The sequence below is a fragment of the Uranotaenia lowii genome, chromosome 3, assembly GCF_029784155.1.
Source record: "Uranotaenia lowii strain MFRU-FL chromosome 3, ASM2978415v1, whole genome shotgun sequence".
NCBI classification, from domain to species: Eukaryota; Metazoa; Arthropoda; class Insecta; order Diptera; family Culicidae; genus Uranotaenia; species Uranotaenia lowii.
The window spans coordinates 44,310,617-44,327,152 of NC_073693.1; the positions used below are offsets into that span (position 1 = coordinate 44,310,617).

A 16,536-nucleotide genomic window follows, 5' to 3' on the forward strand; every position below is an offset into this window, starting at 1 on the left:
ACTGTAAGTATTTTCCTGATAATATCTGTTAATTCAATTAAAAGAAATTTTGCTTAGATAGATTTTCAACGTCACTCTTTTTTAAATTCAATTTTCAGGCGAGAGTTGTAAAGCAATTATAGGTTATCTGGGGTCGGAAGCAGCAGCAGTTCCGCCGCAGACAAAAATTCGTCGGTTTACTACTCAACAAAATTATAAAAGCTGCCGGTACGTCTTTAGGTAAGTACATACCATTTGGAAATCTCTGTTCCGAAATTAATAACCACGGAAAAATAATTACAGAATGTTCCGGAACTCCCTACGTTTGCTGCATCAGGAGGTTCCGAAAATACACCAAGAATGACTGGCACCAAAATCACAGCAGAGCGGGAAGCTAAACATTGAAGGAAAAGCAGCAGCGCATGATCTGAGCAGTGGCCGACGCAATCATTCCCTCCGACGGCTAAACTTTCTTCCGCTAATACAACATAGTAGTTCCAGTACTGCTATGTATATAATTAATATTTATAAAACATAATGCATAATTAAACTTATTGAATTTTGATACATTGAATGAAATCTAAGTTGATTCATATTCAAAAACGGATATATTCTTTTAATTTCGATCCATTTTTACTTTTTCGACCATGCTTGAAAAATAATCATTATTCAAGTTCTCTGTGGAATCTCATTTTAAAGGTTTTCACTGAAAACTCATAAAACGACTTAATCCACTAGACTGCCATTATGGTTATTTTTCAAACATTAATGGTCCAACTTGACCCAGCGTGTATAAAGGGAATTCAATGATAGTCCGTCATTATCGAGCACCGAATTATTTTGGTAAACAAAGATCATTATTGTCCTTGCTTGCGACTGTGTTACCGAGCAGACGTGTCTTATTTTCTTCGCTAGCTATAGTTTCGCGTTCGAAAGTATTAGTTTTGTGACAGTGTCACAATCACAGACGACCTGTTCGACAGAGTTTTTCGATTTCTTCTTTGCTGGTGGCTTGTAACTTTGAATCCGATTTTCAAGTGGATTTTCCACCACGATGGTGGTGGGCGGCACAAGCCCACACTTCTAAACAAAACAGCGCTACTCTTCCATCCTGGATGGACCCCAAGGGAATGCATGGTGACCTGCAGTTCCTGCTACTGAAAGCTGCAGAAAAAAGTGAACTTCCGACAAACCCGTTTATAGTGTCGAAGTCAATCGATCGAGCCGTGGGACGGATTGTTGGTGCTAACCGAATCAACGACGGTGAAGCTTATCTTCTCAAGACAAGAAGTCTTGAACAAGCGAACAAATTGAAAAAAATGGTCGAGCTGATAGACGGAACAAAGATTGTTATCGTTTCTCACCCCACACTCAGCACCTGTCAACGAGTTGTCTCCTGCCGAGAAGTTACTGGTTTATCCAACGAGGAACTTCAAGAAAACCTGGCTGACCAAGGAGTGACCAGGGTTTATCGCTTTATCCGAAAAGTCGATGGCAAAGATATTCCCACTAATTCAATGGTCCTCACTATAAGCGGCACAGTGGCCCCAGATTACATTTATTTTGGCTACATTCGCACCCCAACTAGACAGTATTATCCCAGACCACTAATGTGTCTCAACTGTGGAAAGTACGGACACTCGAAACTTCGATGCCGCCAAGATGCAGTTTGTCTAAACTTCGGTGAATCCCAACACACAAAGACTGTCCCAATGATCAACATTGCCTGAACTGCGACGGAGCACACTCCGCCATGAGCCGCACCTGTCCGGTTCAGAAGGAGGAGTAGGATATCGTCAAGATTCGAGTGGACTTGGGAATTTCCCAAGGAGCCGCTACAAAAGAATTCCGAAGCCGCCAAGCTGCTGTCCAGAACAGAAACAATGTCCAACAGCGCCTCGACATTCCATCACCGAGCGATGAATCAAAAGACCAACGCATCCGTTAACTTGAAGAAGAAGTAGCTCAGCTTATCGCCCAACTGGAAAAATTCCAAGGAAATACCGGAACCGAATCTAGCACAGGAACCGAAACGGACAATTCCGATACCACCGTGGTCACCGATAACAGTCATAACAGCACCACCTCAAAAAGAAGCCGGCGTACCCGAAGGTCAAAAGACGACAAATCGAACAAACATATATCAACTCCCAAAAAGCAACGACTGGAATCAAACAACCAACCGGGTTCATCCAAAACCACTAGTCGCTGTCCTCCCTTACCCCAAAAGGTCGGTAAGTCCCAACAAAACAAACTTTTTTTTTTTTTTTTTTGTTTCGATTATAGTCGTTTTACCATCTTTATGGCATTCGCGACTAGCAAAACAAACGCTAAATGAAATTATCTATCAAAAAGTGGACCCAACCATAACCCCGCCTCCCCAACTAGCAATCTTCATAACAAACAGTGAACCCCATAATCTCAAACACCTTGCATCTTCAACTGGTCCACAAAACTCATCTACCATTATCAGAACTCCAACCCAAAGAAGAAAACTTACTTTCGCCCTTCAGTGGAATATACGGGGCTTGAGAGCTAGAACATCCGAGATAGAAATACTCATCAACCAATTCTCCCCCGTCGTTCTCGCCCTTCAAGAAACTTTTACCTACCAAAAGAAAACCCCCCATAACTATTTCAAAGGGTACAAACTTCATCTGAGCACAAATCATGGACAAGGATCCGGCCTTGCTATAAAAAATGGTTATCCCTTCAAAAATATTGTAGTCGACTCACCTCTCAACGTTGTCTGTATCCGCCTGGAATCTCCCATGAACATCACTATCGTTTCACTATACATAACCCCCCTAAAACCACTTGAAGACTACTCAAGAGAATTCGAAGAACTGTTCGAACAACTTCCCCAACCAGTTTTGATCTTGGGGGACCTAAATTCACACTCCACGAACTGGGGTGGCTCAAGTACTGACAGCAAAGGGCTCTTTTTGGAAAATTTTTGCTCCATCAACAACCTTAACATACTCAATAATTCTATGCCAACACGAATTGACCCAGCATCTGGCAACACTTCAGCCTTGGACCTTAGCCTGGTTACTTGGAACCTTAGCTCAAAATTTAGTTGGAAGACTCTAGATGACACACACGGTAGTGACCATATCCCAATAATATTGTCACTGGAACACTCCTCTCCTCAAGTGGCCACCCGACCACGTTGGAAGTATGAACACGCCGACTGGATAGGCTACCAACTCGAAATTGAACGCGCTCTTAATGGAGATAGTGTTCCAAATATCAATCATTTTCACCGAGTCATGCTTGACTACATTCAGAGCCAAAAAATCAAAGCAGTCAAATTTTCCTTCTTCAACCAAATCATACAAACAATCATGCATGACAACGACGCTTCCGTATTTGAAACAGTTTTGCGATACATGATGAGGTAAAAAAGGACGCAGACTATCAGCAACGAACGTCTCTATGCTGATTTCCTTCCCTTGACGACTTTCAACCTTTAGGATCATAACTGATATGTATCAGTTCTGAGCGATCTATGTAGGCTATCAGATGATTTTTTATTTTTCGTTTTGCCTAGAAGGACATAAACATGACTTGGTAACCGCAATGAACTGTCCAGCAAGTGCTACAGCTTTTTTGAACATGTGGTCCTGGTATTTATTCAGATTTTTCCTTTTGAAACATTAATGATCGGTCTATCAATAACGAGCATTATCAACAATGATGCGAGGATAGACGTTCGGGAATGATTGAGGGAGCGACGTTCAAAATGTATCACCAAGTATGTCGATCACCGTCGATTAGCCACGTGACGAATAGCAACGGTAGCCTCCGATGGGGCATGGTATATCTTCTTGTATCAAGTTAGTGTTGATTTTCGACATATATTCAATGGGTACTTTTACCACGTGCGTATCACAGCACTCGGAGGAAGCATCATTCTAGCTAGAAACCATTCCTGATTGCTTTTCTTGAGCGATTTTCAGAAGACTGAATGGAGACCCTGATCACACTTCTACATCCTTTACCAAACTACTGTTTCAAACAGCCCAACAATTCATTCCCATTCCCCAATCCGTTCCTTGGTGGGGTCCAGAAGTTAGGGCTGCCATCAGACTTCGTAGAAAAAAGCTTCGTGCACTTCGGCGCCTTCCTTGTCACGATCCCAGAAAAGATCTTGCCCTTAAAGAATTTAAGTCTGCACGTTCAGCCGCTCGAACTGCCATAAAAACCGCCAAAAGTAATAGTTGGAGAGAATTTGTCGAAGAAATTAATCCCGAAACCCCATCTGCAAAACTATGGGACAAGATCAAACGACTGAATGGCTCGAACCGCAACAGTCGCTTCCATCTTCTATTGGGTCAACAGTACTCCAACGATCCAGCTCTATTAGCTGAATCATTCTGTGAGCATTTCGCTTCTGTTTCATCCTCAAGCCATGACCTCAATAGTGATGAACCTGTTGATTTTAGAACAAACTTAGATCTCGATTATAACTCAGTCTTCACACTTCACGATCTGGAAAACGCCCTTCGTAAGGCGAAGGGGCGCTCAGCTGGATAGGATGAAATTGGATATCGCCTATTAAAAAATCTTCCACTCATTGGAAAAGTCCTCTTCCTCAACATTATCAACGAAATCTGGCAGACAGGAGTTATCCCATCGCAGTGGAAAGAGGGACTGATAATTCCCATTCCCAAGCCCCTACAGAACCTTCACCTTATCAACAGCTACCGCCCAATAACACTCTTGGATTGTTCGGGGAAAGTACTAGAGCGTATGGCCAAGAAACGCCTGGTATCCGTCCTAGAACTAAACAACCAACTGGATTCCCGACAATTTGGCTTCCGACCTGGATGTTCCACTGACGATCATCTTACCACACTCGAAAACATTCTATCTAAAGCTCTAGAAAACGGACATCCCATTGAGTGCTTGTGTTTAGACCTTTCCAAAGCCTTCGATAGAGTTCACAGACACCAAATATTGTCTGCGTTGAAAAATTGGGGTATTCTAGGCAGAATGGGACACTTAATTCAAAGTTTCCTAACGGACCGTAAAGCGAAAACATTTATAGACGGAAAACTGTCCTCCTCGCACCAAATAGCCATTACCACGCAGTCAAACTTCGTCAGCATCGTCGTGTACAGCCTCCGGGATCGCGCTTTGGCCGTCGTATTTTGTTTATCATCGCAATTTGGAGTCACTACTTTCTTTGAAGTCGATAGTCCGGCTCGTTGTAGACGATACACCCAGCTTATTTGCTGCATCTCGTAGAGAGAGGTTAGGGTTTCGCTTGAAACTACCGGCAACTCTCTTTGTCGTCTCAGCGGCTTCCGGTTTTCGACAAACGTTCCCCAAACACTTTAATTACATTTGTAACGGTTGATTTGGCAACTTTTAGCGATTTTGCCAGCTTTGCGTGCGAGTAGCTCGGATTTTCGCGATGCGCGAGCAAAATTTTGATACGCTGCTCTTCTTCCTTGGACGGCATTTTGACAACCGAAGAGGGAATTCCAAAATCAAAATAGGAGCAACATTCTACACACACACACCTCCAAAATGAGGGGTGTTCAGGGTTTTTAAATGCAAAATGGAAAGAAATACGTCAAGTTGATATTTACCAAATTTTGACCGTATCACCCTTTAAGTGGATTATTGTTGGAAATACTATACTTTTTTCTCCGTGATTCGATCACTTATTAAAAAAATCATTACTCGCTTACGAAACGTCATATGTATGTAGTGTCTTCGGTAAAGTTGCCCCGAAAACAGTTGGCTACTACTTTGTAAAACACAGTTTTGCTCCATCTGTTCACTGAAAAAAGTTTTCATGTGTAAATCATGCAAAAATGACACACCCTAATATTTGATTCAAGATTATTAAAGCACATGGTTTGATGAGCTTTTTTTGCTGAAAACACCATTTATCTTTCTCTTATAGTATCTTTGTAATTAATTTTGTCATGATAAAGTTCCGTCCTGAACCACTGTGCACTGGACTAAAGTTTCTTTTGTAATTTTTTATTTGAAGCGTATTTTCAAAGTTGAACTGTACGAAAACCCGTCCCCACTTACCCCGGTGTACCTTGCACCTATCATTCAAACTCTAAATATTTTAATTTCGAAGACTTACAAGAAAATAAGATCGACTTTAAACAAATCAATTATTCAACCATTTTATTCAATTTAATTCAAGCACATTCTGTAGTTGACGTTGCTATTCTGCAAACGATGTGGCACGGCGACGTTCGACCTGTGTACACATCTCAGTTAGTAAAAGTTTTTTTTTTGTAAACATTGTAACCATGACAATTCGTGACGTCAGTTGCATTTTCAAACAAACAACCAACAGTGAAAACTATAGAGAAAAAAATCATTGCCAACTGCTGTTTACGATTCTCGCCTAGGATGCATTAACATCCTCACTCAACCGAAAAAGGAACGTTAAATTTACCTGGATTTTCACGTAGCCACTCGTTACGTGATTTTTTGCTGTCAAAACAAAGACACATTCGATTTACGTGAGAATCCAGTGATCCGTCAAATACAGAGGGATTTTGTGCATTCTATGTGATGTCCACGTAAACCTGAATGGCGCATTCACGTAAAATCTGTGTGAAGGAATACAGTTCTCAATATAGCGCGGATCCGACAGTTGGTGCAGCAAGACAATAAAAAAAATCTGAGTGATGGAGAAGCTGATATTTATTTCGTAAGTAATAATATTTTGTTATATGGTTGCTATTTACATTTTTGATTTTTTTTCAACAAGAATAAAAATTGAGACAGCTGAGATGGCTAAGCAATTGTTAGAGGCAAAACAGATTCCAATTTTTGTGTTTTATAATTTGAATGAAGTGAGTAGTGAAAAAAATTCTGAAAATGGAAAAGAGCAAGCGTAATTTTGTGGAACAATAAAGATTACTTTCAAAATCAAAACATATTAGTCAAACTATCCGAGAAAACTCCCTGCGTTGATATGACAATGAAATCTACGTGAATTACATGTAGCAGAACGAATCCCTTCCCACATTCGATCTACGTTGATTTAACATACAACTCATATGAACATTACGTGAAATCTGCTTGTTGCGCGAGCTCTGCAATTCACGTAAGTTTTACGTGATTTTTATGGTGGCAAAAATCCATGTAAATTTTCACATAGCGTTAATGTGAAGAGTTTTTTCGGTGCTGGCAAGTGACGTAGGGTTTGTTTACCTTTTTACTCCTTGAATAACGGATTCTGTAATAGTGTGCGTTTGGGTTTATCACCTTCTTTGTACCACGGTGGGCGACGTGGAGGGTAGGGTTGGTCGTATCCCATTTTATCGATATCCCTCGGTAGCCCAAGTATCGTGTTGATAATCTCCGATTGCCGTTTGGCATTGACATTTGGCGAAAAAGACGGTTCTGCCAGCAAATATCGAGCTTGCCTAGCGTGTTGCTGAATAATGAACAAAATATTGAGAAGAATAATGAAATATTGAAATTTTTGGCGGAGGAACGTCCTGAAATCATAATCTGTATTTAATATGTACCCTTTAACAGTCAAAGGCCTACGGTAAAAAAAGGAGTTCTAAAGTTCAATTTTGTCTTGTTGAATTGTTTGAGGCGCCCAGTTTGAGACGCCTAGTTTGAGTTTTTGAAACAATTGAAATAATTTAATATAATATTGAACAAACCATATAGAAAAAGAAAAAAAAAACGTAGTTTTTTTTTGTCTAAGAAGTCAAAATTTCTAAAGCATTGGACTATCTTTATATATATGTAGATTTACAACTTCATATAAATACTTACATCTTTTTCAAGCTCAATCCTGTCGTCTTCGTACGATGGCATGGCCAGGCTCATCCGAAGGCACAAGCACATCACCAAGAAGTAAATTGTAAATTTATATGCCATTGATATCCTTGTCTTACTTAACTTTATCCGAGCTTAAAATACTGTTTCCGTATTTCGCTGGAGAACGATAACTGGTCGTGTTGCTCGCGGGCTACTCGTTTTATACATTTTTTATCAGGTCGTTGAAATCTTAACTTTTTTTCTTTTGTAAAATAATGGTGTCCGGTAAAAGAAAAAAAAAACAATGCTCAGTATAACTAAAATCCTAATCACACGGTTACTTGAAACTTTAATTGCATACATTATATAACTAAACCCTAATTAGTTATGATTTCAGTAAACAAATTATGTTAGTAATGACTAGTCTAAAGTTCTGCGCAAAAGTGTCCCATGTGACTTTTGGGTCATTATCACTTCTATGCGGTCTTTTTTAGTGTTAATTTTCGAATAAAAACAGGAATAAGTATGCTGAATAGTGGGTATTTGGTAGATTTTTATAAAAATAAATGAAAACGATTGTTTCAATAATTTTTTAGTCGATGATTTCCAATCAGATGTGTAATGCATAAGATCTTCTTCAAGTATGGGTTTCTCGTTTATCTAAGATTTCAATAGTTAAATTTCATTCACCTGTCCGCATGGCCGGACAATTCAGGACTTGGGAAATTTTTCAGAAATATTGGAAAAAATAGGGCAAATCTGAACAATAAAGGCATTATTCCAAAACCTTCAAAAGAAAAATTAGAGAACATTATGCCATTTTTGTCATTTTTGTCATTTTTGTCAATTTTGTCATTTTTGTCATTTTTGTCATTTTTGTCATTTTTGTCATTTTTGTCATTTTTGTCATTTTTGTCATTTCTGTCATTTTTGTCATTTTTGTCATTTTTGTCATTTTTGTCATTTTTGTCATTTTTGTCATTTTTGTCATTTTTGTCATTTTTGTCATTTTTGTCATTTTTGTCATTTTTGTCATTTTTGTCATTTTTGTCATTTTTGTCATTTTTGTCATTTTTGTCATTTTTGTCATTTTTGTCATTTTTGTCATTTTTGTCATTTTTGTCATTTTTGTCATTTTTGTCATTTTTGTCATTTTTGTCATTTTTGTCATTTTTGTCATTTTTGTCATTTTTGTCATTTTTGTCATTTTTGTCATTTTTGTCATTTTTGTCATTTTTGTCATTTTTGTCATTTTTGTCATTTTTGTCATTTTTGTCATTTTTGTCATTTTTGTCATTTTTGTCATTTTTGTCATTTTTGTCATTTTTGTCATTTTTGTCATTTTTGTCATTTTTGTCATTTTTGTCATTTTTGTCATTTCTGACATTTTTTTCTTTTTTTTTCATTTTTTTTTTTTCATCTGAGGGCCATTGGTATTTGAAAAAAGGTAGATATTTGATTATTTGGATAATTACTTTTTTTTCTGATAAACAAAAACACAGAAGATTTGGGTCCATAATCTGATCTTGTTACGTTTAAAAACGGTTTTTTTTCCATAAATTTTTTTGGATAAGAATGAACCGCCTCCTCCTGAGTCCTCAGATGTTCACGTGGTATGTGAACGGCCCCTAATGATGAAATTTTCGCAGTGAAAACCGGGGGAATCGAAACACAAACATCTAGAAGGTTTCCCTCTCTGCGCAAATTACACGGCTGGAATATCACGAGAGAAACATCTGTCAGCATAACGTCAGGTGTTTCTCTCGTGATATGCCAGCCAAACAACTATGGTGTAATTTGCGCAAAGAGGAAATTCATAATAGTTCCAAACGAACGACGCAAGCCAAGACTTCAACGCAGACGTGTTAAACACCTTTTTCACCTCTTGACACTTACAGCTGTTACTAACGTCTACTACAGTAGAGAAAACTCGTTTAAACGCATGCTTTTTTTTTGTTAGATTATGCTTCATTAAGGGATCTAAAACATGTCAACAAATCTGTATGCTATTAGTCATTGGGTGTGCAACTTAAAACTGTAATGACTCAATTTAAAATTGTGTGTATTTTGAATACGATACAAAATTCGAATTTAGGATGGAAAATTCGTTTAAACGCACACCATGAAAAGTATGCATTTCGCTTACCTGCGATATCAAAACTTTTGCGTTCTGTCATTTTGGTCTTGTAGTAGTGTAAGGGCGCTTTGTTCTGCTTTCTGCTTAGTCAATCCTGGCATTTTGATGGTGTGATTTTTGAAATGGCGAAAGGTAGATACAAAAAGTTGCTCTTGAACTGAAGAAAACCGGTATGAGCAATCGTGAAAAAGCAAGGAGGATAAACAGATCCGAAACAGCAATTCGAAATTTGCTGAAGAAAGGTGAAAAATACGGTGTAAAGAAGAAAACCAAGGGAAATACAAAAATCAGCAATCGTGAACGAAAATGAATTCTGGAGCTGGCTCGAACTGGAAGGTACAATGCAACCGAAATTAAGAAGGAACTTGGGCTCCCAATTACCAACAAGCGAATTGCGCAGATACTACGAGATTCTGGACTCTTTAAGTACACCAAAAAGGCCAAGAAACCGAATTTGTCTCAAGCTCATATTCAGGCGAGATTGGATTTCGCCAAAAAGTACATAACTTGGAGAAATGAATGGAATTATGTGGTTGTCGTGATTTTACGAATCTCAATTCAAAGATTCACTTAAACACGTCTGTCGCTCACAAGAATAGATCAATGACTGACTTTGTTTTGTTTGTTTGCCTAGTGTTGCCAAAATAGCAAACGTTGCAAAGGAAATTTATTTTATTTATCTTCAGTGTTGCCGAAAACAACTGTCATTTTAATTTATTTTTTTATTAAATTTGATTTCTTTTTTTCATATCCTTCATTTCATTCCTACAGTGGTGTTTTCGGATGAAAAGAAATTCAATCTAGACGGGCCTGATTGTTGTTCATACTACTGGCATGATTTGAGAAAGAAACCCGAGGTTAAGCTTAGTCGAACACAGCAAAAAAAGTGTTGCGATATTACATCAAAAACGTGCACATAACCAGAGTCGCAAAATGTATTTAATATTACATTATTTTGACGTACCAGGCTACTACATATTTCAGATGTTGAAAAAGTATGTAAAAAACTAACTCGAGCATAACAATAAAAAACAGCTAAAAATTTGTCTGAATTTCTAATACATTTGATTGTGTAAGATTTCCTTCGACATAGGGATTCAAATTTAATCCATAGAATTAAGTTTCAGTTTTGCATTTTTGTGTTTATGAAGGGATCCGAAAATATAATAAAAATTAAACAGAATTAATAACTAAAGAGATGATTTTATTTGATGAATATTATGACTTACAAAACACCATATTAAAAAACATCAAAATAAAACATTGTAAGTCTTTGTAGTTTGATGGCTAAAAATACCTCTAAAATAACACCTTTGATAAACTTTTTCTTCACACGGGACTTCCTTTCTTGGGATGATCGAATTCGGGGTGCACTGTTTGCCTCAGCTTCTTAGAAGAATGGAGCCGTGAAAAACAGAACTAATCCTACCTGAATTTATCAGAATCTTGACGAAATGTTTGTTCATAGATTGCCTTGATGAAAACTCTGCAGATATCTAAGCATCTCATGTTCAGCGAGCCTTCAACACGATAAACAAAACACTAATTTGCAAGGTTCCGCATGCATTGGATCTGTCCCTCGGATGGCCATCGGTCATGGAACTTCGCATCTGCAAACGGTGACAATCCATTTCTGTAAACATCGTTTGAAATAATTTACAAAAAGAATAAAAAGTTGAACACAAAATACTCACCTTCATATCCGGTTGTTTTCAATCTCCGGAACTTTTTTCTATCGCTGTTAAACAAGGGCCAAAATGTCTAAAAGTTGAAAATAATTTAGATAAATTATGATCAATGGTTTTGCTTAGATGTATTTTAAATATTGATATGACTTACCAGCAAAACAAATCCTTCTGAGCCCCACAATCCATTTCTCAATTTTCGAAACGAAAACAGCTTTGATTGTCAGTTGGAACAAACATTGACTACTTGATGTAATACCACATAGCAAGTTGTAATATTACACAGCATGACGCGTTCAGATCGTGTAAGTCGTTTAGATGTAATATTTTATCCGAAATCATTAATAATACATAGGTTGGCTTACATCGTCATAAATTACATCGTCCACAGTTACATTTTTTTTGCTGTGAAATTTTGGAGGCGGTACGTTTATGGTTTGGGGTGCTTTTTCACGTCACGGAAAACCCCTTATTGCTACCATTTCCACCAAGATGAATTCAGAAAAGTACGTGGAACTTATGGAAGAAGTTCTGGTTCCATTTGCTGAGGATTTTATGCCAGAAGACTTCATTTTTTAAAAGGATAACGCAGCCATCTATGTCAGCAAGACAAGTATGTGATGATTTTTGGAGCGAGACATTACGGTTTTGGTTTGGCCTGCTCGCAGTCCAGACCTAAACCCGATAGAAAACCTTGGGACATCCTAGCTCAGCTTGTGTACAAAGGTGGAAAGAAGTGCGGATCTGTCAAGGAATTAGAGGCTGCTGTGAGAGAATACTGGCGATCAATTCCTGGAAAAACGCTAGAAAATCTCGTCAATTCAATGCAGAATAGAAATTTTCGAAACTATTCGCCAGAACCGAAAGCAAACCACATTTTACTGTCAAAATGTATACTTAATTTTTGATTCAATGAATAAAAGCTAAAGTGCGTTTAAACGAATTTTCTCATAGAAATCTATTTTTTTCTCTATTTTTGTCATATGAGAACTTAAATTTCTTCAATTCTTTAGAGTACTCAACATTTGGTATTGTTTTGGTTCAATTATTGTGGGTCGGTTTACCCGAATGTTAAAATATAGCTGTGCGTTTAATCGAATTTTCCTCACAGTAGTTTTCCACTCCTAAGTGACGACGAACACTCTAACAACATGAATAATCGATTTGAGCGCCTCAATTGTAATTGGGATCAGAGGGGTTCAAGTGCCTAAATGATAGTTTCGAGAAAACGCGCTTCAAAGTTGTTAAGGTGCTCGATTTTTCATATATTTTTCGAATTCGATCAGTTTTAATTCAATCAAAAAGGTGTTTATAAAATTATAAAAAATCTTAGTTTTTCGCCGGATATAAATTGAAACATGAAGAATCGTTAGGTATACTTAACTCAAAATTGATGATTTTGGCACTTGCACCCCTCTGATCCTGAGGGCCTCAATTTAAAAAAAACGGGTCTGGCTGAAATATCATTTCTTGAATTGCTGACAAAATATGATTTTTTCACGATCATTTTTACGAGAACTGTAAATGGCCCTGTATAGCTAATTTTGTGAGGCAATCTCAAGTTTCCCTACTATTACTAGAAAAGCTCCATCTCTCTTCCTAGTACACGCGGAATGTTGAAAACTCAATGAATGACGAGTTTTTTATTTTAACGTAGCTTGTGTGAAAGTTTCATGAAAAAATATCTACGGTGTGAGAAATGGAAGCCTGTCAAAGTAGGCAGTTTGTGCGTTGCTCTGCGCTTTTTCGTTCTTTTATGAACCCAACTTTATGAGCAAATATTCACATAGAAAACGTTGAAAAAAAGTATTTTCTTCTCAAAATTGTGAGTGCAATTACCCAAATTGCCCAGACATTACTCCGTTTAATTAATGAGATGAGAACACATGAATAGCTTGACGTTGCACAGATTAAGTTTCCACTAATCAATCGACCATAAATCAATCGCTAATCATTCGCTGAAAAGAGTCCACATGCTGCAGCACTTCGTGGTAATTGAGACGAGTTAATGCACCGTGCCAGGAGCCATTTAGTACCTACATCCTCAGTTGCTTCCGCAGATGAAAATCTACCTAGGGGAAGCTGCCTAGAAAAAGTTGCTGGATGCTGGCTGGGTCTAAGTACTAAACACATTCCGACAACAAGCCATTGTGCTTTGGTTTTATCATTCAATTAATTAGACCCATTAGAGACGAATCTCCAGCAGGATTTTAATTAGATGCCCATTGTCTTGTTGATTTAGGTTTCATTATACTATCGGCAAACGGGAGTATGATGATGGTAAAGGATCTAGTAATGTTGATGATTACCATGACGATGATGATGGTTGAATGACAGAAAATGATGATGTGGTTAAGCCAGCTGGCAGGGTTCCAGTTATTTGCAATAAAGGGTCACATGTGGAATTTGGCAATGCCATACGATGAAGCAACATATTGAAGATTGTTAGACTGTTAGATATTTGTCAAAATTTGTCAAAATAAGCATAAATTAGCGGTTAAATAAATGTCACAAAAACTATTGGTTAACAATATCTGCAATCCTCCAACTATTGAAGGTGCAAAATTGCCCCGATGATGACTCCAGGGATATTACTTAAAAATGTTCAAATTCGTCGTCGTCATCCTCAAAGTCCCAGCGAACCTACATACAGTTGAATAGAGCCCTCCACAGAACATTTCGTGCATCCAGCTCAGCCAGGTGGTGGAATTTACGGTCACATTCAGGAGGACCTCATCGTATCATGCATCATTTAATGCCAGATAACTAACCGGGTGGATGCTGTTTTCCTCACTCATGTTCCCAAATGCCACTAAGCTCTTTCTGTGCTCCGATATGAGTTCTACCCACTACTATTTCCGGTCCCCTATGCTGCTATTAGGCCAGGCTAGGTTAGGCATGAAGTGTTTGTGAATGCGAAAGTCAAAGATGCTTCTCATTTCGTCCTTCCCTCTGCCACGTTGTTGAATTGTTTCCCGTAGGCATCCTGTTGGGTTGTTTTGAATCCGAGGAAAGTGGTCCACCACCACAGGGAAACGAGACGAGCCGCCTTTCCATTTAATGATTGGAACCATTACTTCCGGTGGGTTGGTTCTCACTCGAGGGAAAATCATTCATCGGAAAAGCATCGATGCGATGAATATTGCTTTCTGCTGCGTTTTGGGCTTCGGTTCGGTTTGGTTCGGGCTTTCAATATTTAGATTTATGATCGGATAGGCACCACAGAGAAAATCAGGATCCATGTGCTGCGAGTTCAACCACGTGTGAGAGGGCTAGAGAAATTCACATTTACAAGGGAAAAAACTGGATAAAATTTTGTAATTTCTGACATTTATAATATTAAAACGCTTCGGCTTAACAATTTTTTAAATTTTAAAAGGGCCGCCAAATATATTTGTTCTGTACCACTCCCTAAGGATATTTGAACAGTTTCAATAAGATTTTACCAACTCAGAGATGTTTCGAAAGTGGAAATTCTGAAGCTGATACCTAATTTCAGGTTAAAACGAGTACATCAAAAAAGAAGGTATAAGTAAGATGCAGTATTAGAAAACCAAAAATTTAGTATCTTTCATATGGAGAAAATCCTATTTAATCTTATAAGGATTTGTTCAGAGTTTGATTTTGAAAAAATATCTTCATTGACTCAGTATGACAATCTTATCAGAAAACTTGAGTTTTTTTCATCAAAGTTGAAGAAACGACAAAAATGACAAAAATGAACGAAAAGACGAAAATTACGAAAATGACAAAAATGACAAAAATGACAAAAATGACAAAAATGACAAAAATGACAAAAATGACAAAAATGACAAAAATGACAAAAATGACAAAAATGACAAAAATGACAAAAATGACAAAAATGACAAAAATGACAAAAATGACAAAAATGACAAAAATGACAAAAATGACAAAAATGACAAAAATGACAAAAATGACAAAAATGACAAAAATGACAAAAATGACAAAAATGACAAAAATGACAAAAATGACAAAAATGACAAAAATGACAAAAATGACAAAAATGACAAAAATGACAAAAATGACAAAAATGACAAAAATGACAAAAATGACAAAAATGACAAAAATGACAAAAATGACAAAAATGACAAAAATGACAAAAATGACAAAAATGACAAAAATGACAAAAATGACAAAAATGACAAAAATGACAAAAATGACAAAAATGACAAAAATGACAAAAATGACAAAAATGACAAAAATGACAAAAATGACAAAAATGACAAAAATGACAAAAATGACAAAAATGACAAAAATGACAAAAATGACAAAAATGACAAAAATGACAAAAATGACAAAAATGACAAAAATGACAAAAATGACAAAAATGACAAAAATGACACAAATGACAAAAATGACAAAAATGACAAAAATGACAAAAATGACAAAAATGACAAAAATGATAAAAATGATAAAAATGACAAAAATGACAAAAATGACAAAAATGACGAAAATGACGAAAATGGCAAAAATGACCAAAATGACAAAAATGACAAAAATAACAAAAATGACAAAATTGACAAAAATTACAAAAGTTACAAAAATGACAAAAATCACAAAAATGACAAAAATGACAAAAATGACAAAAATGACAAAAATGACAAAAATGACAAAAATGACAAAAATGACAAAAATGACAAAAATGACAAAAATGACAAAAATGACAAAAATGACAAAAATGACAAAAATGACAAAAATGACAAAAATGACAAAAATGACAAAAATGACAAAAATGACAAAAATGACAAAAATGACAAAAATGACAAAAATGACAAAAATGACAAAAATGACAAAAATGACAAAAATGACAAAAATGACAAAAATGACAAAAATGACAAAAATGACAAAAATGACAAAAATGACAAAAATGACAAAAATGACAAAAATGACAAAAATGACAAAAATGACAAAAATGACAAAAATGACAAAAATGACAAAAATGACAAAAATGAC

General features: G+C 36.7%; 1 protein-coding gene across 1 annotated transcript; it reads right to left on the reverse strand.

Moving 5' to 3' along the window:
• Nucleotides 1-6,645: 6,645 nt before the first annotated feature.
• On the reverse strand, nucleotides 6,646-7,921 carry LOC129754270 (uncharacterized). Its single transcript, XM_055750228.1, has 2 exons — nucleotides 7,756-7,921; nucleotides 6,646-7,402 (listed from the first exon to the last, which is right to left on the reverse strand). The coding sequence occupies exons 1-2, from the start codon at nucleotides 7,858-7,860 to the stop codon at nucleotides 7,181-7,183; spliced, it is 327 nt and encodes a 108-aa protein (XP_055606203.1). The 5' UTR covers nucleotides 7,861-7,921; the 3' UTR covers nucleotides 6,646-7,180.
• Between the last annotated feature and the right edge of the window lie 8,615 nt (nucleotides 7,922-16,536).

Bases quoted from the DNA above. Each gene is read 5' to 3' on its own strand.
- LOC129754270 (XM_055750228.1), bottom strand. From the start codon at position 7,860: ATGGCATATAAATTTACAATTTACTTCTTGGTGATGTGCTTGTGCCTT. The intron at 7,403-7,755 runs GTAAGTATTTAT...TTCATTATTCAG, and splicing joins GGATTGAGCTTGAAAAAGAT to CAACACGCTAGGCAAGCTCG.